At 36.0% G+C, this 23470-nt stretch overlaps 1 protein-coding gene across 1 annotated transcript; it reads right to left on the bottom strand.

Annotated features, from left to right (window-relative positions):
* Positions 1-19061: 19061 nt before the first annotated feature.
* SLITRK3 (SLIT and NTRK like family member 3) lies at positions 19062-22004 on the bottom strand. The gene has a single exon (XM_070380827.1). It carries the CDS (start codon positions 22002-22004, stop codon positions 19062-19064), a length of 2943 nt encoding a protein of 980 aa, XP_070236928.1.
* Positions 22005-23470: the final 1466 nt, after the last annotated feature.

Genomic DNA, 23470 nt, shown 5'->3' with positions numbered 1-23470 from the left:
ATACCCCTGTGGCTTTGTTCAAGTCATGCAGTTACTCTCAACTTGGGATTTTACAGTGGAGCCCTTGTATTATAGGGTCCTTAATTAGGGAATGTTAATATGCACATCCTTCTGTGGCCCCGAACAAGGCCTGGCATTTTGAGATTACACTTACCTTGGATAGGAATCTGAATACACTCTACAGAGAAAAGTATAGAACCAAACAGGAATGTGTCTAACTGGCATCTGATAGAAAATTTCTTTGCAATCTGAAGCAATATCAAAATTACTTTCTGATGACAATAATGATGATAATGATGATAGTGGTGATCATCATCATAATTGTGTAGTGGTCATCATTTATTGGACACATACTGTGGAACAGCCATTGATCTAAAAGTCTTATGTACATTATTGCTAATATATCTTAACAAGTCTAACATGAAACTCATGATTTTCATTCTAGACATGTTTTCAATACCACCTTCCCTCTAGTCACCTGTCTCAGTGAAAGTCACCACCATCTATTCAGTTCTTCTAGCCAGAGGTATAAAACATCTTTGATTCTTTCCTTTGCTCATGGTTTATATCTGTTAGTAACTTCACCCATTGTTTCATGGGTGAAGATAGCCTCAGCATATATTTCACATCTACTTCCTTCAATCTTCACTGCTACCATCAAGTCTAGGCTGGTATGTGGAAGAAAATAAAATTTAAAAAGTAAAAACAATGCTATTAAATTCAATATGATATCCTGAGTTGGATCTTAGATCAGAAAAAAAAAAAAGGAAACTTGTGAGGAAAAAAAACTGTTGAAATGTAAAGTTGTAGTTGAACTAATAATGGTGTACCAATTTTTATTTTTGACAATCGCATCATCAGTATGTGATATATTCTTAGGGTAGCCTGATTGAATGATACACATGAAACTCTCTTTACTATTTTTGCAGCTTTTCTGTACATCACAAATTATTGCAAAGAAAAATTCTTTTATAAACCCTACTTTCTTAGCTGCTATCTAGTCCCCTTCAGTCCATTCTTCACAGTTGCTAGAGTGATCTTCTTATAATATAAATTTGGCCATGTAACTTAGAGAGTTTAAGCATCTCAGAAAGAGTAAAACAACCTGCCCAAGATTATATTGGTATTAATGGCTGAACAGGGAGTCTCATCCAGATCTGACAGAATTCACTGTATCTTAAGCATTTTACTCCTGGGTTCTCTATGTGAATCGTGAATTCAACATGTATCAGAAAGAAATCAGTGTCTCCCAGCTTTGCATATGTCCTACTCATGGTATAATTCAGTCTGATTCAAAATCCTAAGAAATCCTCCTCAATACCAACTAAACTGCTAGGCAAGAGATTAAAAAAAGATGTGTGTGGGGGTAGGGGGTTTAATGTTTTTCAGCTACAATGCAGTTTTTGAGATTTTTATCAAGGTATGAGTAAAGTCTTCCTGAAAGGTTATTACAGTAGTCACAATTGCCTTCACAATGATGCCTTACAGGGATGGACTTTCAAAAGGATACACTATCAAATGGGTCATTAGCAGAGGTTCCACATCCTGAATACTGAGCTTCATTCTCCCCTTCCTTACAAAGCAGTACCTGAATCATGAAGACATCCTTTGTAGTTTAGGCCCATCCCACATTCTTGAGTTTAATGGGGAACTAAGATTATGTTTAAAAAAAAGACAAGGATTTTCAAGCTGTATTATTATAGGATACTCAGCTCAGTATTAGGTCAAAGACCCCTAATATCCCAAGTTCCATTTTCACAGGGGGAAGGCATTTAGCAATGAGACCTATTATCTCTGGTTATCTACATGATCCTCATTAACCTTAGCTTTCTGTTGACCCATAAGTAGCTTTAGTGGAGAAACTTGGACAAAGGATGAGATTCCAAGCTACAGTAGTCTTTTCTTGTCCAGTTATCACTTCAGTTGTTAATAGCAGAAGGCAGAGGAAAGCTATGATAAATCTAGACAGTGTTTTGAAAAGTAGAGACATTACTCTGCCAACAAAAGTTTGTGTAGTCAAGGCTGTGGTCATCTCAGTGGTCACATATGGTCATGAGAGCTGTACCATAAAGAAGGCAGAGTGCCAAAAAAATTGATGCCTTCAAACTGTGATGCTGGAGAAGATTCTTGAGAGTCCCTTGGACAAAAAGGAGATCAAACTAGTCAATCTTAAGGAAAATAAACCCTGAATACTCCTTGGAAGGACTGATGCTAAAGGTGAAACCCCAGTATTTTGGTTATCTGATGTGAACAGCTGACTCATTGGAAAAGTCCCTGATGCTGGGAAAGATCAAGGGCAGAAGGAGAAGAGAATGTCAGAGGATGAGATGGCTGGATGGCATCACTGATGCAATGGACATGAACTTGGGCAAACTTCAGGAAATTGTAAGGAACAGGGAGGCCTGGCATGCTGCAGTCCATGGGGTCGCAAAGAGTTGGACACAACTGAGTGACAGGACGACAACAACAAAGAGCCCTAATATCCCAGGTTCAGTTTTCATGGGGTGGAAGATATTTAGCCCTGAGACCTGTTATCTCTGTTTATCTGTGGGATCCTCATTAGACTAGCTTTCTGTTGAACCATAGTAACTTTAGTGAAGAAACTTAATATCACAAACTATAGTTTTCTTTGCTTCTAGTTGTCACTTCAGTTGCTAATTGCAGAAAGCACAGGAAATCTTAATGCATATAATACTCATTTAACAAAGATTCATAGTTGTTGGGATATGTGTTTTTATATTTTTCATTTGTTTTGGCATTTTCATCTTTTAAGATAATAGCATAATCGATAATATTACAAAAATAATAATGACTCAGAGCAGAATCTACATACCGCAGTGATATATTGGAAATCCTCAGCTCTTTAAAACAAATCTGATCATGTTGCAATTTCATAACTATATGCAATCAAAAAATACATTTTATTAGGAGATGCAAAAGGCCTTTTATGTTTCTTAGATTTCAGCATGCTGTAAAGCTCCAGTGAGATATATAGTTTATGACCATTTTCAAGGCATGGAAAAATTTTCCCTGTGAGTTATTCATTACTACCATATCTGCCCTCCATACAACATCATGTTTTTACATAAGCTGGTTATTCAGAAAAATTCAGGTTGATATGCTTACTAACTTTTACGCTGGGTCAAGATTTGATTCTCAATTTGTGTCGCATGTTCATAGCTTTTATAAGTTGTATGTTAACTTTTTTACCCATGTTTGTAGCATTTTTATTAATGGAAATAGTAATAAAAGTATGTGGAATATAAGTACATATAGCTATATATTTGAAGATTTTACTTTAAAATCCCAATATATTAGTCTTTAATATCATATTTTTATATTTTAATTTTATATAAGCTTACTTTACATTTGAGGAATTCATTATCTCTACATGCCTGATTCTGTTTAATAAGCAAGATACTCTTATGTTACATCTTCTAAAACACAGTGTACTATATATCATTTATTTGCTTTGACAATCATTTGAAATTCTGCAATTCTTTTGCACAATAACTTCTAAGATATGTGAATGAAGTATACTCTAGATGTATTAAAAGATACAAATGTACAATTTAGGATCATTTTTTTAATAATAGAATTAAAATTGAAACACAGTATATTTCAATAACCCCATAAAATGCCAACAGGAATATGCAGTTTTAATGCAAAGTTAAGCAGTCAAGACAGTTAAGGTGTAGCACCACAGTAGCAAGCTTCCTGATACCCAAAAAAGAACTCTGAATTTACATAAGCTGAAGATAAATGAAATAAATATCTGCAAATTATAAAAGTATGTCATTGTATTTGCCTTACATGTTTATTTTTGGTCTAATTTTACCATCAACTAAACTTTCATTGATTGCCTTATTATTTCCTTTGGTAGGATAGAAAAGAGTGTGATCATAGTAGCATTTCAAAGTTCAAACATTAGTACAATGAAAGATCAGAAAGATAAATTCAAGAAATAATTCCACCTGCCATTGCATCAAAACAATAAAATACCTAGGAATAAACCTACTTAAGGAGACAAAAGTCCTGTACTCAGAAAACTGTAAGAAGCCTGTGAAGGAAAGAAAAGACAAAACCAGATGGAAAGATATACCATGTTTGTGGATTGGAACAATCAGTATTGTCAAATGACTATACTACCTAAGGCAATCTACAGATTCAGTGTAATCCCTATGAAATTACCAATGACATTTTTCACAGAAGTGGAACAAAAAATTCTCAAAATTTGTAGAGACACAAAAACCTCAAATAGCCAAAGCAATCTTGAGAAAGGAAAACAGGGCTGGAGGAATCAGGCTCCCTGACTCCAGATTATATACAAAGCTGCAGTCATCAAAATAGTATGGTACTGGCATGAAAGTGAAAATATAGATCAATGGAACAGGATAGAAAATCCAGAAATAAGCCCATGCACATATGGTTATGACAAAAGAGGCTAGACTACATAGTATTGGAAAGACAGTCTCTTCAACAAATGGTGCTGGGAAAAACTGGACAGCTACATGTGAAAAAATGAAATTAGATCATTCTTTAACTCCATACACAAAAAACAAGCTCAAATGGATTAAAGACCTAACTGTGACCCAGACACTGTAAAACTCCTAGAGGAAATCACAGCAATATTTATTTTGATCCACTTCCCAGAATAATGGAAATAAAACCAAAAATAAAGAAATGGGACCTAAATAAAATAAAAGCTTTTGCATAGTAAAGGAAACAATAACAAAATGGAAAAGCAGTCCACAGGTTGGGAGAAAATACTTGCTAATGATGTAACTGATTAAGGATTAGTCTCCAAAGATGCTTAGCAACACCAAAGAAACAACCCACTCAAAAAATAGGCAGAAGACTTAAAGTCGACACTTCTTCAAAGAAGACATACAGATGACCAATAGGTACATGAAAAATGTTCAGCATCGCTGATTATTAGAGAAATGCACATCAAAACTACAATGAGGTATCACCTCACACCAGCCAGACTGGCTGTCATCAAAAAACCCCCAAAAGAGTAAATGTCAGAGAGGGTTTGGTGAGAAGGAAAGCTCCCTACATTGTTGGTGGGAATGTAAATTGGTACAGCTGCAATGGAGACCAGTATGGAGGTTCCTTAAAAAAATAAAAATAGAGCTACCGTATGACCCTTCGTATATTCGGAGAAAAACGTTATCTGATAGGATACATGTACCACAATGTCACTGCAGCACTATTTATCATAGCCAAGACATGAAAGCAACCGAAATGTCCATTGACAGAGGAATTGATAAAAAAGAAGTGGTATATATACGCAATGGAATATGATTCAGACATTAAAAAAAAAGAAATAATGCCATTTTCAGCAACATGGATGGACCTAGAGAGTGTCATCCTTAGTGAAGTAAGTCAGACAGAGAAGGGAAAATATTGTAGGATGTCTCTTAATTGTGGAATCTAAAAAGAAATGATCCACATGAACTTAGTTACAAAACGGAAACAGACTTACAGACTTAAGAGAAGGAGTTTATGGTTGCTGGGAGAAAGGACGTGGGGAAGGGATACTAGGAAGTTTGGGGTGAATATGTGCACACTGCTATACTTAAAATGGACAACCAAAAGTCCTGTATAGCACATGGAGCTCTGCTCAATGTTATGTGGCAACCTGGATGGCAGGGTATTTTGTGGGAGAATGGATACATGTGTATGTATGACTGAGTCCCTTCTTTGTTCACTTGAAACTATCACAACATTGTTTGTTAATCAGCTATATACCCCAATACAAAATAAAAACTTAAAAAAAATAAATAACAAAAAAGATTCAAATGTTAGTAAGAACATAAATGACTTTTTTTCTCTTTTTAAAGTCTGGCATTACCTAAGTGAAAATGTGGTTAGCTATGCATTAATATTTGAATCTTATAAGATAGGAATATATTTTATATATTATTCATATGATGAGCCATGCACTTCTTCACTCATCAGCTAAATTTACCTCACCATTATCCACAACAGGATCAGAGACTGAAATATATGAATAGAGATAGTCATCATCTGTCACTAAGTGTGAAATTTTGTAGTGATATATTTGGATGGTATAGAAAAATTAAAAATTTAAATTGCACATCTCTTTAAAGGAAGGTTGTGCATAAAATTCGTGTATATATGCCCTACTTTACTTACCAATCTTGGCTGGATTAATATTTCAATAAAATTTTCAGTAAAGCAGTAAAACTATCAGTTAAACAATGATGACAATGAAGACATCAACAAAGCCTATTAAATTATTGCTCTTATTTATAAACATTTAAACAACTGAGCACAAGCTTCACTAATGCAACATCTGCACACTACTGGGTAAATTCCTTTGCTTTGGGTGCTGTTGAGGAAGATAAAACTCAGTTTTGTAGATCCTCCCTCTCCCTCCTTCCCTCTTTTCCTTCCTTCCTCCTTCCCATCTTTCCTGTCTTTCTTTTCACTATTTTCTCCCAAGAGACAAACTCACACTACTCAGTTTCTTCGGTCTTATTTCCTTTAGGTCAGTGTGTATATTACTAGTACAGAAATGAAAGAAAAATATAAAAGGCTATTAATTTCACATACTGTCATAGTTCTTACCACCTCTTCCATACTCCAGCCCCCTCTATCTCTTTTCAGCTTTGCCCTGGGTTACATACCAAAAGGCTATAAACTTTTTGCAAGAATTCATAGGCCTTACATATTTTAAAACTCTGTTCATGTATTTAGTCAACAAATATTTACATACTGTCTATTGTTATGAAGGCTGTGTATTCGAAATAATGGGGAAAAATCATAGTGTTGTAGCTATTCTAGAAACAAGATAAGATCCATAAAGCTCAGAAATTTGATCAGAATGCATTTTCCATAGCTATGCAAAATATGGTCCCAGACAAGAGCTACAGAAGACTTGAAGAGAGTGTGTATTCTCAAGTGCTTATAATATAATGGATAAGTCAATAATTCTTGGTTTAGACAGGCAAAGTGACTGAAGGACACTTAGGGTAAAATATTCCAACATAATTTATCTAAATCAGCATTGCATACATGAGTATTTGAGAGAATATCAAAATTTTGTTGTATCAGTAAAGGTCTACTGGATGATGGAAATTGAAACTAAACTTAGATGTCCATGAGAGATGTGTATTTTCAGAAAATAAAAGGATAACCATGGTGATTTGTACAAACATGGAAATTAGCAAATTGCAAACACTGAAAGATAAAGCATTTACTTGGATGCAACTAAAGATACTTGCTGAGAACAGTAGTTCCCTAAGTTCAGGTTGATGAGTGAATATATCAGAACTACCTTAGGAGCTTTTTCAACCGACAACACACTATCTTCTCTCTTGTTTCATTTTCTGTGTGAAATATATATTTGTTTATTACCTTTTTGTGGTGCCTCTTGTAGTGGAAATAAGTGTGGAACTTTGCATGTTGCAGTTAGTATAGGCAGAGAGTAGTTTGCAGAGAAATTTCCCAGAATTGGTATCTCTACCTGCCCTTCTTTAGACACAGTGATTTATAGAAATGCTAATTTAATTTTGAAATGGGGTAGAAGTAGTGCATTTATCATCTCAAAATGGGGTAGCCATGCTTAAATTAATGAGACGAGAAGTGATTTATTGTCAAACTTAAGCCTGGTTTGTTTAACAAAGAAAACATTAATTACCAGATTTTATGTATTATTCAGCATTCTACAGTATATTTTAACCCTGTTTTAATCCTTAATTTAAATCTTCTTAAAATTTCATCTGTGTGCAGTGATGCATTATGTAAATTTATTTGATAAAGTTATTAGTAAATAAAATCCATATATGTGTGTATATATTTATATGTGCAGATCAGTCGCTCAGTCATGTCCAACTCTTTGCGACACCATGAATAGCAGCATGCCAGGCCTCCCTGTCCATCACCAACTCCCGGAGTTCACTGAGACTCACATCCATCGAGTCAGTGATACCATCCAGCCATCTCATCCTCTGTTGTCCCCTTCTCCTCTTCAGAGTCTTTTCCAATGAGTCAACTCTTCACATGAGGTGGCCAAAGTACTGGAGTTTCAGCTTTAGCATCATTCCTTATATATATTAAAGTTATCTAAGCAGTACTCAGATATCAGTTATCTACGTTTATAAAGAGATAAGAGTTTATGATCCAAATTAAGGAGTAATTTCAGTATGACTTGATAAAATTTAAATTAAAAATACCAATAGAGAAGAACAATATTATAGCTAATGAAAACTGTTTAAATTACATATTTAAACAAGAATCATCATAGATCTAGGATATATTGCATGACAAATTGCAAATATCTGTTGGATCATAGAAAAAGCAAGAGAATTCCAGGAAAACATCTATTTATCCTTCATTGATTATGCTAAAGCCTTTGTGTGCATCACGACAAACTGTGGAAAATTTCTTAAAGAGACCGCCTTACCTGCCTCCTGCAAAACCTGTATGCAGGCCAAGATTTAAATTGCCAACATCTGTTGGATCATACAAAAAGCAAGAGAGTTACAGAAAAACATCTACTTCTGGTTTATTGATTATGCCAAAGCCTTTGACTGTGTGGATCACAACAAACTGTGGAAAATTCTTTAAAAGATGGGAATACCAGACCACCTTACCTGCCTCTCGAGAAATCTGTATGTAGGTCAGGAAGCAACAGTTAGAATGGGACATGGAACAACAGACTGGTTCCAAATCGAGAAAGGAGTATGTCAAGGCTATATATTGTCACCCTGCTTATTTAACTTATATCCAGAATACATCATGCAAAATGGTGGACTGGATGAAGCACAAACTGGAATCAAGATTGCTGGGAGAAATATCAAATAAATTCATATATGCAGATGATACCAGCCTTATGGGAGAAAGTGAAAAGGAACTAAAGAGCTTATTAATGAAAGGAAAGAGCAGAGTGAAAAAGCTGGCTTAAAACTCAACATTCAAAAAACATGAAGATCCTGGCATCTGGTCCAATCACTTCATGGCAAATGGATGATGGGGAAACAATGGACACAGTGACAGATTTTATTTTCTTGGGCTCCAAAATCACTACAGGTGGTGACTGCAGCCATGAAATTAAAAAACACTTGCTCCTTGAAAAAACTGGAAATAGAACTGCCTCATGATCCAACAATCCCACTGCTGGGCATACACACTGAGGAAACCAGAATTGAAAGAGACACGTGTACCCCAATGTTCATCGCAGCACTGTTTATAATAGCCAGGACATGGAAGCAACCTAGATGTCCATCAGCAGATGAATGGATAAGAAAGATGTGGTACATATACACAATGGAGTATTACTCAGCCATTAAAAAGAATACATTTGAATCAGTTCTAATGAGGTGGATGAAACTGGAGCCTATTATACACAGTGAAGTAAGCCAGAAAGGAAAACACCAATACAGTATATTAACGCATACATATGGAATTTAGAAAGATGGTAACAATAACCCTGTGTACGAGACAGCAAAAGAGACACTGATGTATAGAACAGTCTTTTGGACTCTGTGGGAGAGGGAGGGTGAGATGATTTGGGAGAATGGCACTGAAATATGTATAATATCATATATGAAATGAGTCGCCAGTCCAGGTTCGATGCAGGATACTGGATGCTTGGGGCTGGTGCACTGGGATGACCCAGAGGGATGGTATGGATAGGGAGGAGGGAGGAGGGTTCAGGATGGGGAACACGTGTATGCCTATGGCGGATTCATTTCAATATATGGCAGAACCAATACAATTATGTAAAGTTTAAAAATAAAATAAAATTAAAATAAATAAATAAATAAAATAAAAGCTATGACAAATGTAGACAGCATAGTAAAAAGCAGATAGTTTGCCAACAAAGTTCCATATAGTCAAAGCTATGGTTTTTCCAGTAGTCATGTGTGGATGTGAGATGTAGACCATAAAGAAGGCTGAGTGCCAAAGAACTGATGCTTTACCTGTGGTGCTGGAGAAATCTCTTGAGAGTCCATTGGTCTGCAAGGAGATCAATCCAGTCAATTCTAAAAGAAATCAATCCTGAATATTCATTGGAAGGACTGAGGCTGAAGCTGAAGCTCCAATACTTTAGCCAACTGATGCAAAGAGCCAACTCATTAGAAAAGATCCTGGTGCTGGGAAAGATTGAAGGCAGGAGGAGAAGGGGACAGCACAGGATAAGGTGGTTGGATGGCATCACCAACTCAATGGACATGAGTTTGAGCAAGCTCTTGGAGATGGTGAAGGACAGAGAAGCCTCGTGTGTGGTAATCCATGGGGTCACAAAGATTCAGACATGACTGAGCGACTGAACAAGAAAAATAATGAAAACTGTTTTAAATTACATATATTTGACTCTGGAATAGTCATAGATCTAGGATATATTATATGACAAATCACAGTAAATTTTTAATAAATAATTATTTTCCTTAAATATTCATAACTGGTTTATGTTCCTTAAATAAACTCTGATATGGGGCAAAGGATAAAAATATGTTAACACAGCCCCCAAATTAACTGTGTTGTAATGATTTATGTGTTATTTGGAAAAACCACTAATTAAAAGAGAAGACTTCATTTTACACATCTATAACATGAATTAAGTTAATTGTCTTAGTTTGCATCATTACCTTCCTTTATCCTTATAATTTCTTTTGCATTAAAATTTATTTTTTATGCTCCCTGACATCATAATACAAAAATAAATTCAAAATGGATTAGAGACCTATATGGAAGTTTATATACTATGAAACTCTTGTGCCTATAAGTCGCTTTCAGTCATGTTTGACTCTTTGCAACTCCCTCGACTGTAGCTCTGCATGCTCCTCTGTCCATGGGATTCTCCAGGCAAGAATACTGGAGTGGGTTGCCATGCCTTCCTTCAGGAGATCTTTCTAACCCAGGGATGGAACCCATGTCTCTTATGTCTACTGCATTGGCAGACAGGTTCTTTACTGCTAGAGCCATGAGGAAAAAACAGGCAGAACACTCTTTGACATAAACTGCAGCAGTATCTTTTTTGATCCACCTCCTAGAGTAAAAAAAATTAAAACCATAATAACCAAATAGGACCTAATTAATCTTACATGTTTTTGCACAGTAAAGAAAACCATAAACAAAAGAGAAAACATTTATCAAAATGAAAGAAAATATTTGCAAATGAAGCAACCCACAAGGGATCAATCTCTGAAATATACAAGCATCTCATGTAGCTCGGTATCAAAAAAAAAAAGGCAATAAAAAAATGGACAGAAGATCTAATATTTCTCCAAAGACATACAGATGGTTTAAAAAGCACATGAACAGATGCTCAATGTCACTAATTATTAGAGAAATACAAATTAAAACTACAATGTGGTATCACCTCACACCAGTGAGAATGTCCATCATCAAAAAATTTACAAACAATAAATGCTGCAAAGGGTGTGGAGAAAAGGAACTCTCCTACCATGTGGTTGGGAATGTAAATTGGTACAGCCATTATGGAGAACAGTCTGGAGATTCCTTAAACTAAAAACAGAACTCTCATATGATGGAGCAATCCCACTCCTGAGTATATATCCAGAGAAAATTATAATTTGGAAAGATACATGCACCCCAATGTTCATTACAGAACTATTTACAATAGTAAGGGCATGGAAGCAACCTTAATGTCCATCGACAGATGAATGGATAAAGAAAATGTGGTGCATATATTCATTGAAATATTACTCAGCAATAAAAAAAAGAGCAAAGTAATGCCATTTGCAGCAACATGTATGGACCTAGAGATTATCCTACTGAGTGAGATTAAGTCAGACACAGGAAGACATATATCATACAGTATCACTTACACATGGAATCTTAAAAAAGGGTACAAATGAACTTATTTACAAAACAGAAATTGAGTTACAGATTTAAAAATAAAAATTATGGTGTAAGAAAGGGAGGGATAAATTGGGAGATTGAGATTGATATATACACACAAAATATTTACTTTTAATTATGATTGGTTTAATTATTGTTAAGGGTTAATTTCATGTCAATGACTATGTCAAATAATGGAGATTGAAATGGCTTAGAATCGTGTTGGAAGATACGGTGAACCAACTGTATCTTGTATAGGTTTAACTCTTCCAAAGGTAGAACATCAAAAAATTATTATGAAAGTCTAGTTCAAACTTTCTCCACTAAGCCTTTATCAAATGGTCTTCAAAAAGAGAAAGCATATTTATTTTTTTCTCTTCTCTTTCCATTGTCCTTCATGTTGAGGAAGTTTTACTAAAGGAAAAAGGAGAGGTCATGGACTTAATTATTACACAAACAGATTATTTTTACCCATTAATATTTTCTTTGCCCACCTTCCTCTTATTACCTGCTGAAAATATAAAGCATCTAATAAACTGTTAATTAGAAATAAAGGACTAGATTTCACTTTTGAATACAAATTTTGTGAAGAAGAGCATAAGTAAGCAAAAAAAAAAAAAAAATCCCAGTTCAATTCAGTACATATAAGATGCCCAATTTAGGTAGATTTTAGAGTTTTTTTTTTTTTTCCCTGCAAATTACTGTATATGGTTAATAGTTTACATATTGACAGACTTGTTTTATTATAAAGCTAGTTATGAAAGGCAAAAAAAGAGACATTTTAAGATAAATTGCCATAATTCTGGTGGGGAAAGAAACCTTTAGAATTCTAATGAACATTGTAACAGCTAAATGGAAAGTTTAAATTGCAAATAAGGGAAATCTGCTGAAAATGTGTGGATTCCAATAGGAAGAGTGGGTCTTAATACAGGTATTTTACATTATTGTTTTAATTTTGATTAAACCAATATTTTGAATGCATGGCAAAGACAAAGGCATTTTAGAGTAGGAAAATCAGGGCATTGAGATTTTAAAGATAAGGTCCACAGTTTTAAAGCATTTGGAGGTTCTCTCTTGATCTTTAGAAGTGGTTCTGAGTTTATTATTTTAGATTCTGACTTTTTTCACTGGACTTAAACATGATTTCACAGTGAAATGAGATATGTTGAATTATTTTCTCAGCTTCAGGTGCAAGATAAGTGAATTGAACATTTTGTTATCGGGTGAGGGGTTTCTCATCATTCCCTCATCTTGCCTTAGCACCTAATTTGAGCTCAGTGATTGTGCCCTTAGTCACAAGAATATCTTGGTACTGAGTCAAAAACAGAAGTAGAAGCAGAACTGTCAGGAATAGTGAAAGGAATAAGATCAGGAGCCAGAAGAGAACTTTCCATTCCTTCACATAATCAGGTGACATCCTTGTTTCAGCATCCTTTTTCAGAGCTAACTTTGCCACCTCAGGTTAGGCAAGATATGCTCTTGTTTTAAATTCTACCAAAAATCATTATTTAGTATTTCATCATGCAAATAAACTCTAAACCTCAAAAGTTCCCAGTAAAGTAGGTCAAATGCACAAAAACCCTGCATTCAGATATAATACGATATCAGTAACATGGTACTTTTCCTCTTCACGAGAATGGTCTGCTAATTCCTCTTTAAGAGAATGGTCTGCTAATTATTACAATTGAATTAAAATAAAGTACTCAGGTTTATTTTTAAATGGTTATTAGCACATTCTTTTCAATGAAACTTTTTTGATACCATTGAATACACTGTAAATTCTACCAGTTTACTATACTCATAAACACATGGATGAACTGATACACTAAAGAAATATTTAATTATGTATGCTGGGCCTTTTTATACTGGGTGTTAATGAAGAAAGGCTCCTTTTTACTAGTGTTCATCTATGTTTTAATGTTTGAAGGTATTGGGTCACCCATAAATTTATGATAAAGTCTTCCTGGCTATATATCTTTGAAGTTCATCACAAGTATCAGTTTCTATTAAAATTTTAAAGTCATATGAAAAATTATCTATATTTATGCAATACAGAAGAAACCATACATATTCTTAAAAAATGTATATTATTTTCAGGAGCAAATAGTATCAGAATTAAAGAGGATAGTCAAACCATTACTTCTTCACAACTAGCAGACCTGGTGTACACCTGCCTTCTTGATTGAAAAATCTTTGCCTTATATTTATATTTTGTAAAAGCATACTAGAAATGATCACCTCTGCTTATTATTATTACTAGTATTATATATTATATATCAAGGATATTATTTTAAAAAGTAAAATAGGATGCTGAATGTCTTAAATAAGTCCTTTACTTATATTTACCTTTAAGATTTCACTTTTTCTATATATCTAAATAAATTACAAAGATCTTATCAAATTAATAAAGCTGCTGAAATTGTTTTTACCTGTAAAATTTATTTTGGAAATATAAAAATGAAAGAAGCACTTGCTTTTCATTTGACTTGTGTTGCATATTTATAAGAGATTAGTTTCTTTTCTGTGAGGACTTGACTTAAATCACAGTTTGACTGAGATTTGTCCCCTATGACTTAAATAATAAAATGAAACAAATTGGAAGATAAAAGACTTTTAAATTCAAAGATACTAATTACAGAGTTACTTTTTACATGTGAATATTCCCAAAGTGAAGACTCATAATTTCATCCAGCTTTACTTGGACGGTAGCTAAACAGAAGCAAGGAAAATAAATGCATAAAACTGAAATTATTATACATGAAAGAAAAAGATCCATAATTTACATGTATGTATAATCCAGCATATATAAACTCTATACATGTATATACAATGTATATACATATATAATAGTACTATATTTATATACACACACACACATGACTGCCCAATTACACGTGTTATTGCTCCTATTTTAAAAGGCATGTAGTATATTTGTTAAGCAGAATACTTATATAGTAAAATTCGTGATAGTTATTTATGTTCTGTTTACCTGAATTTTCACAGTTGAGAATTTTGAGCTAAATATATTAGAAATGCCTAAGCTTAGACTTCCCTGGAGATCCAGTGGTTAAGACTGCAGGGGGTACAGGTTCCATCCCTGGTCAGGGAAGTTCCGCATGCCACATGGTTCGGCAAAAAGGAAAAAAAGAAAAAAAAAAAATGTCTAAGCTCAAATTCAACTTGCTCAAGTCACTTAAGATGAAGTCTTCTTTTAGTCATTTCCTCTCACATTATCTTAACTCATTACAGTCATATGTCTTACGTTTTGTGGAGCATCTTGTTAATGATTGCTTTGTTGTAGCAATTTTACAAAAAAATACAACATTTATTGGCTTAGACAACATAATTGAAAAAGGTTAGCACTGTGTGAGCAATGTATTTATACTAAATGGATCAAAATAATGTGTTACAATAGTCAAAGAAAAGTTATGTTCTGTGATTGCATTACCAAGTTTAATAATTCTAAACACAAGTATTTTTTGTAGATAGTAAGAATTTAAAACTAGGATTCCTAGATAAGGGGAAAAAAAAAAACTTTTCAAGCTCAGTAAGCTTTTTCCTTGTGATCTCTCTTTCTAAACTTTTATTTAAAATATGGTACTCATTATCCTTATATTTTTTAGTATTTTGCAATTAGATGAAACAATACTTTTAAAATTAAAACCTAAAAGTATTCACATAATAATTCTGTATAGAAAAATAATGTGTTAAAACTAGTAGTGAGTCAAACTAACATTTCACTTTCGAGTATTTTCTACTCACCATCTCATAGTTAAAGGGCTAAAACAATACATGTTATTGTCAAATATTGTTATTCTAATTTGTACTAAAACAGCAAAGAAGATAAGAAGATATTAGTCAGATCTGGGACTGCTTCAGTCAAACTGACCATCATTATGAAGTGAATTAATAATCTGTCTTTTAAAAAAAATAATCATTTTACTGCAGCAAAAACATAGAACAAATCCTAATCATAGGACCTATGTTAATGCCCATGGTACTTGAAGAAAATGTTATCTGATATCATAAATTGAAGCTAACTTAACTATTTTTAATGCACAGCTAAAATAAGTGGCCTTGCCCAGGGGATAGAAAACTCCATGGAAGCAAAATATTATCTCTTTAGATACAAAATTTCATTCTCATGTAAATTTATTTTCATTAAATAAATTTATTCCTAATTCAAGGATAAAATTCATACCTATATAAGAAGAGATAGTCTTACTTTCTGTATTTAATGAATAAAATATAAACATTACAGTTATCAAGTTATAATTTGATATGGTTTATGGACACTTCAAATGTTGAAAGATCTGGTTTTATTAGGGATTGTACTATAGTCTGATTTGTATAATATGTCATGTTATGATTGTATGCATAGTTGTTAAGGAAATGATGATAATGTTAGAAGTATCTTGCTTTGCACTCTGAGTTTTATTATGCACATGCTTTATGCTAATCATTAAAACATTTGATTAGGAGGAATAGGAACATGGTAAATACCTAGTCTAGAGGGACTTCATAAATCTGATAGTAAGCCACTTAAAGGTTAATACTAACTTTCTGTACCTTAAAAAATAAAATTGTCAGGTAAAGGATGAAGAGATGATTAGAAAGAACAAGGAAGGTGAGATAACTTAGAAAAAGGTAACTTCTGGGAAAGTGAAAAGAAGAAACAAAGAACAACAGCTATGTAATAGTGGATCTGATCCTCTTGCAAAAGATCTGTATTTCAATATTGTATATAGAGAAATAGTGAATTATGCCCAAGGGCTTTTCTTCATCTGAACTAATTCCAAAATATACTTCAAATAATGGAGGAGGAAAGTTTTAGATATAATGTGCCAAATACAAGGTAGTCCTGAAAAGTTGCGTTTTACATTGATATACTTGTGTTTTTTATTTTATGCATATCTATGTTATTACTCATATATAATTAATCAAGAAATACAAATATGTTATTCTAGACATTCATGGGGCTTTTTTAAGTACCGTGCCTTAGTTTCGTATCAGTTAAGGAGCTTTAGAAGCTACTAGTCTTCTTTTTTATGGAAAAAAAATGTGATGTAAGGCATCAGGGCCTGCAGTGAATTACATTCAAAGCATAATGATAATTTCTACTAAGGGCAACTGGAGGAAACTAGCAGAGAACGCTGGCCTCACTGCACAGCTCTGCAGGTAAAGGGTCTATGAATCTCTGGAGCTCTGCTGTCCTCTACTGGCCTGATGAGATAAATGCCTGTCTCAAAGCTCTCTGGTTTCTTTGTATTAGTTCAGTTTCCTTCACAAACAAGATACTGGCACCTTAAAAATACGATTTTCTTTGGTTTCGCTCACATGTAAATGGATAATAACTCAAATTATTGTCAGATTAATTTTGTAACATAATTTTAGTGTCATACAGAAAGATAAACTCATTCAGCATCCTGTCTTAGTTCAAGCATGTTTGGGGTCGGTTGCAGTAAGCGGTTGATAAAAGCAAGAGCTAAAATATAACAATGACAGCTTTCAGAAATAACAGAATGCTGACTGTCAAATTGGCTCCCAGGCCTTATACTTTGATTGGTTGGTGTGTGTGTGTGTGTGTGTAAGTAATTTTAGTGCATATTTTTTAAAAACTATAGCATTCCTTTAAGCCTTTAACTATCATACGATTCATGGATTCTTGATCAGTGTTTCCTAATTAATCCTGTACTTCTTAGCAATATATTTACAGTTTCTCCCAACTGCATCCTGCCTAGGAAAAATGATACATCATTGGAGTACTAAGTTTGAAACTCATAATTCAAGAGAAAGAAGTGAACTATATATTGATAAATCACATTTTTTTATGTCCCATTTTTATCCTAGGGTGTGGAATGGGTGTCGTGAGTTACAAGATTTATTAACATCACAGTGCATCAAACTTGTTAATAAACTAGCTTTCTGTGTAAGAAGTAAAAGAAAGATTTTAAAAAATGGGAGCACAAAAGGCATGGCATAGCTGGAGTTTAAAGTTCAAGCTTTGTATCCTCTATATATAATGTATTATGTTTTTCAAAAACTTTTTATTAGGAAAGCTATACCAGACGCATAATCACTATACAATGATTAAACATTACCTTTACAATTTATAATCACTGAAATTACAGAATAAATATATGCACATTTCTTTTGAATCTTTGTGTGTGAGAGAGAAAACATTAAAAGTGCTTCCTACAAAGCTGTTAGTGATATATACCCAGTTGCTTTTTTATGTTTTTTTATATTATATATATATAAGAAAGTGCAGATGTTCTCCAAAAAATCTTGGCATCAAGCTGAAGTGTCACAAAGAAGGTGCTCATCCCTAGGTGAGTGCCTCCAGCTGTTAAACCATCAGGCCTCCACTTCAGTAGGCTCCAGCCTAGAAGATGACTTTTCCAGGGTGGTAGGAGAGATGTTTTGAGCTGTACACTAGAGGAGAAAGGAAGGTGAAGCTATGGAGAGGATAGGAATGGATCAAACCTGAACTAATTAGATTGGGTTGAATGGATGAGGGGTGTGTGTGTGTGTGTATGTGTGTGTGTGTGTGTGTGTGTACCTACACCAGAAGGAAGAAACTGCAGGTTTAGGGACCTAACTATGTGCAGGGATTTGTGATGTGCATGTGGGTATGTGTGTGACAGAAAAAACGAGTGGGTGAGAACATTCCAGCAAAGCCCGCCCCCTCCCTCCCCGTCTTGCAGTTTCCAGGCATGCAGCAAACTGCATTGTTAATACATGTACAGAATCTGTGCCATGATGGGAAGAGGAACGAAAACCACAAATGGCAATCTGTTTTCCCCCCTCCCTGTCAAAACAAAACTACAACTAAAAAAAAAAGTTACTGAAAATAAAAAGACACATTGAATTTTACTTAATTAGGATCAATACAATGATCCCCAATATACCTTATACATGGCACAGTCAAAGTCTCAAGTTTCAGTATAAAAAAATAATGATAACATTTGCTGGCAAAAGTCTGCGAAGGCACTTCATTGATTAATGATCTGTGTATGGCCCTTCCTCCAAATCACATCTGAGTGGGGAGAGCATACATCTGTATTTTCTAGTTATCATGCGGTTTCAGTTCTGTTCAGGGCAGGGAAGTTTGTGAGGATGGAGTTATTGGGACAAGTGTAAAGGGAGCAAGGGATATATTTCTTTTATTTTTCTTTTCTTTTGAAAAAAAAAAAAAGCACTAATGTATTTTTCTTTTTCCGTTAGAACCTATATGTTGTCTTCTCCAGGACTTCGAGGTAATCCGGCTTGGTTTGAAGTTTGGCCCTTAACTCGAGGTAATCACTTTTTTGGGTTTGGTGGTCTGTGAAGCCCTTTCCAGCCGAGAAGAGAAGGGTTTCTTTGAGCCTGGCGTCCTGCTGTAAGTCTGGGTATTGCATGCCAGGAGGATGGACATGCAGTTCCTTTAATTTGGGCACTGTGCCATAGAGACAGTCCACAAACCCCACCGTACAGGGGGCTGGTTGTGGCCTCTCTCGGTCTAGTAGCATACTGCTGCCACCACAACCTCCCCCCGGAGGAAACAGCACCACCCCGCCATTCTTCTCGTGGTGGCGGAACCCAACCAAGTCTCCCCCAGTTCCCGCAACTACCCCGGAAACCCCACCAACTGCTGAGTGGTGAGGGTGAGGGTGATGATGATTCATGGTCACTATGGTATTGAGCTGGGAGCTGGACACTGCCAGCGCCCACTCCTTTTCTTTTTCTAGCAAGGTCCGGTAGTTGCTGTGGTTCTCCTTGGGTGTCTCAGCAAACTGCTCACTTCCTAGGAGAACCTCCCCCATTCCCGGAGGTTGTGTCACAGGAGCCCCACGTTCTGCACCCCCTGCCTCTGGCCCTGATGAAACAACCACCTCCTCCTCCTCACGAGGCTTGTAGATGGGGTTGTTGCACATCTGAGTAACGGGATGAGGAATGTACTCGTATACATGACCCACAGGAGGGGCCTTCTCTGGGGAAGAAATAGTTGGTCGGCCCCCACCTCCATTTCCACCTCCACCACCTCCACCATCCTCAAAAAGTCGGTGGCATTGCATCTGGATGCCAGTGAGGTCCACGCCTTCCTGCCTCTTGCTTCTAAAGGGCAGCTTCTTCCGGCGCCGTCGGAGGACATAGGCAAAGAGGCCTGCAGCAACAAAGACTGCTGAAAAAAACAGAACCAGCAGGCTGAGAATCAACACAGAAAGTGGCACAGGGCCTCCAGGGGGAGAGAACTCATAAGGTGATGCACTCGTCGGCCCCCCAGCAAGGTGAGCATCTCCAGGCTGAGCGGGGGATGCTCCAGCTGGTGCGATGTGTAGCATCTCTGGGCAGAGAACTTCCAGTTCAATAGTGCGCACGTCACGGTGGGTGAGGTTCTCAGGGCTCCTGCATAGGACATCACCCACCACACTGACTGAGCTGATGGTTTCAATCCACTGTTTGAAGGGAACCAGGTCACAGGTACAGTCCCAAGGATTCTCATTGAGGTCTATCTGGACAATGGCATTCAAGTGTTCTAGGACACCAGCCACAGGAAGATAGAGGAAGTAGTTCTTTCTCAAGTTGAGCCGAGCCAGGGATGTGCCTGCAAAGGCATCTGTTGGCAGGGTCCTCAGCAAGTTATTGTTGAGGAATAGCAGCTTCAAGTTGGGCATGAGGCTGAAGGCTGCAGGCTGGATTTCCCGGATGACGTTGAACTCAAAGTACAAGTAGTGCAAACTCTGTAGGCCTCGAAACATGCCTGGAGTCAGCTTCTCGATATCGTTGCCATTGAGAAAGAGGCTCTTTAGGTTAGGCAGGTTGATGAAGGCCCCATCCTGGACATAAGAAATACGATTGTTCCCCAGATGTAAGAGATCCAAGGAAGAGAAATTCCAAAAATCAGAACGGTATATTTTCTGAATCAGATTGCTACTCAGGTACAATTTCTTGGCATTCAGAGGCCTTGGAAGAAGTTCAGAAATGTTATTAAATCCTCGCTCTTTGCAGTTGACAGTCAAACCAAGGTCATTGATATGCAAATTACAGGTACACCCAGTAGGGCATATAATGGGAATGGGTGGTCTGGTCTGATAAGGAGCAATGGGAGGTTGGTTTGGACCAGGGTATAAAGCTTGAGATGTGGACGGTGGCCTTGGTGTTCGAGGCTGTTTGGTGGGTTTGGGCTGTTTATTTGAGGACTTGTATTCAACAGAAGAAGCAGTAAAATGGACAGAGGACAGCATTGAGGAAGGCTTAGTTGGCCATGCATTCTCCTTGTTTGATGACAAGTGGGGAATCCCCAAACTAGCCTCTACCTCAGAGTCAGACAACAAGGGACAGAGTTCTGTTTTCCTGATTTCTCTCAGGTCCTTTCCATGAAAATGGAAAGGAGTCTCACAGGTGATATCTCCCACCAGGGCAGTGTAAGGAATGCGTTCCAGCCAACTCTTCAGTTGCACGATTTCACATGTACAGTTCCAGGGATTTTCTTCCAGCTGGAGCTCCATCAGGCTTCTGCCAATATGGTCTAGCATTCCTCGGTAAAAAAGAACTTTTAACCTGTTTCCACGCAGGTCCAAGTGGGTTAAGGAGACAGCCTTAAATAAATTTGTTGGAAGCATGGGAATGAGATTATCATTTAAAATCAGAACTCTCAATTTACTTAGATTCCGAAATGCCCCACTCTCAATACGTTTAATTACATTGTAGTCTGCCTGAAGATATTCCAGACTTTCCAAGCCAAGGAAGGTGTCATTTCTGAAGATGTCTAGCTTGTTCTCGTGAAGATACAGTCTCTTTAAAATCTTAAGACCGTTGAAAGCTCCTGTTTGAATGTCCTGCAATGCATTGTTCCCAAGGTTAATGGACACAGCATTATTCAAATGAAGAAAACTGTTGGTGTACAATTTCCTCATTGAATTTCTCTGCAGATACAGTTTAAAAGGTCTTGACCAGAACTCAGTAATCTGACTAATATTTGTAAATCCTTTGCTGTCACAATGTATATGAAAGAGGCTTTCTTTAACTTCACAGTAGCATGGATCAAAACAGGGCTCATCTATTTCCTCTGAGTCCTCTATGAGGGGAATCGGGGTAGTCCATCCTAAAGCAATTGTGCTTAGAAGAATTATCCACAACATCCTCCCTCTGTGAAGCATCTCAGCTATAGAAGGTTTCATCATTCGCGGTTGATTACAAAACTGCAACAGAAATAAAGATGCAGATTTTTAGCTTTTCATCATATACACTACTCTAATTGACTCCTATATGTGGACCTTTTTAAGAGTGATATAAAAACTTTAGTAATTGTTGAACTGACACTCAAAATGACCTATCAACATGCTTAATATGTCCTATATCTTAAAATTAGGAGACTGAAGTATTGTGCCATGTGATGACATTTTCCTGAATCAAGCCATACCTGGGGAAGGGTGTATCATTAAATCAAAAGCATCCTTTGTTGTCTCTTGTAGCAAGCAAGGAAACTGGCATACAGTGATTCCTCTTAGGGATAGGCAGATTCAGTAATAATGGCAATTATTTGGCTATTACACTTGTTTGCCTGTTAAAACTCTCATTGCTATCAGAGGTGCCTATTATGGATCTGATTGAAACTCTGATGGAAGAAAATGTTCTTTAAACTATGGGTTTCTGTTCATAAAAAGATATGGCATGCCTCAAAGTTATTAGATTAAAGAGTATGATAGATTATGAGCCTTTGGACCAACATCAGATGTTAAGCTGTGTAAGATGATTGGTATCTCAGGAAAACCCAAGATTTCTCTTAAGAAATGAGCACAATATGCTTAATTTTAGTGCATGCCCAGTAACTCACTGTACCCCAACCCCTTTTGCCCAAGCACAGATTATTAACATCTCCTTTAATTACATTATTTCTACATATGTGTATCATTTGGCTGTTTAAATCCTTTAGGCGTGATTAGCCTTTCTAAAGAACAAGCCCATGCAGTTGTCAGAGCTAAAGATAGTGACAGCTAAAGGGTGCTGAGCCTAGGAGTGTCTGTATTAAAACACTTGCAGAGCTTAGTTTGGAATGTATATCTGTTCCATCATGATCAACTGAGGAATCCTGCAAAAAGATGGAATGGCAGGTGGTTTGTAGAGGAGGTTTGGGTAAAGGCAAGAAATAGTGGAAACCTGGATTCTTACCTCCTGATAAATGATCACATGAAATACATTTCAGAAAGATATTGCTCTTTTCCAATGAGAAGGAACAAATACAGTGCACTAATCTAATAATTCGGAGCTTTCCTCCATGGATCTCTTGGAGCCTAATATCCATATATGAAAATGCATATATAAATAAATTATAATGATGCAGTTATATTAGATTGCCCTTCTAAGTCACTGAAATATCAATCAAAATTAAATTGTTTTTGATCAATAAAAATAGACCGGAGTTTTTAGTATGTATTTTCTTTCCACACAGATGCATCCATTAAGGAAATATTTTGTCAACCTAACTTAAAACACAATGATATAACTTATAGGGAGAGTGAAAAGAATAAATCTCCACATTCAGCTTGCATATGATGTACACAACTGTACGGAGAGGAGAACCCTTAAGAAAGCAAAGAGAAATTTGCCTCAGGCATGCAGTACTCAATTTTTGGAAACAATTAAATGA

Source organism: Bos mutus, chromosome 1 (genome assembly GCF_027580195.1).
Source record: "Bos mutus isolate GX-2022 chromosome 1, NWIPB_WYAK_1.1, whole genome shotgun sequence".
NCBI lineage: Eukaryota > Metazoa > Chordata > Mammalia > Artiodactyla > Bovidae > Bos > Bos mutus.
Note: the sequence above shows the minus strand (reverse complement) of the source record. Positions and strands in the feature narration are given on the sequence as shown.

Coding starts and splice junctions, on each gene's coding strand:
- SLITRK3 (XM_070380827.1), bottom strand. CDS start 22,004: ATGATGAAACCTTCTATAGCTGAGATGCTTCACAGAGGGAGGATGTTG.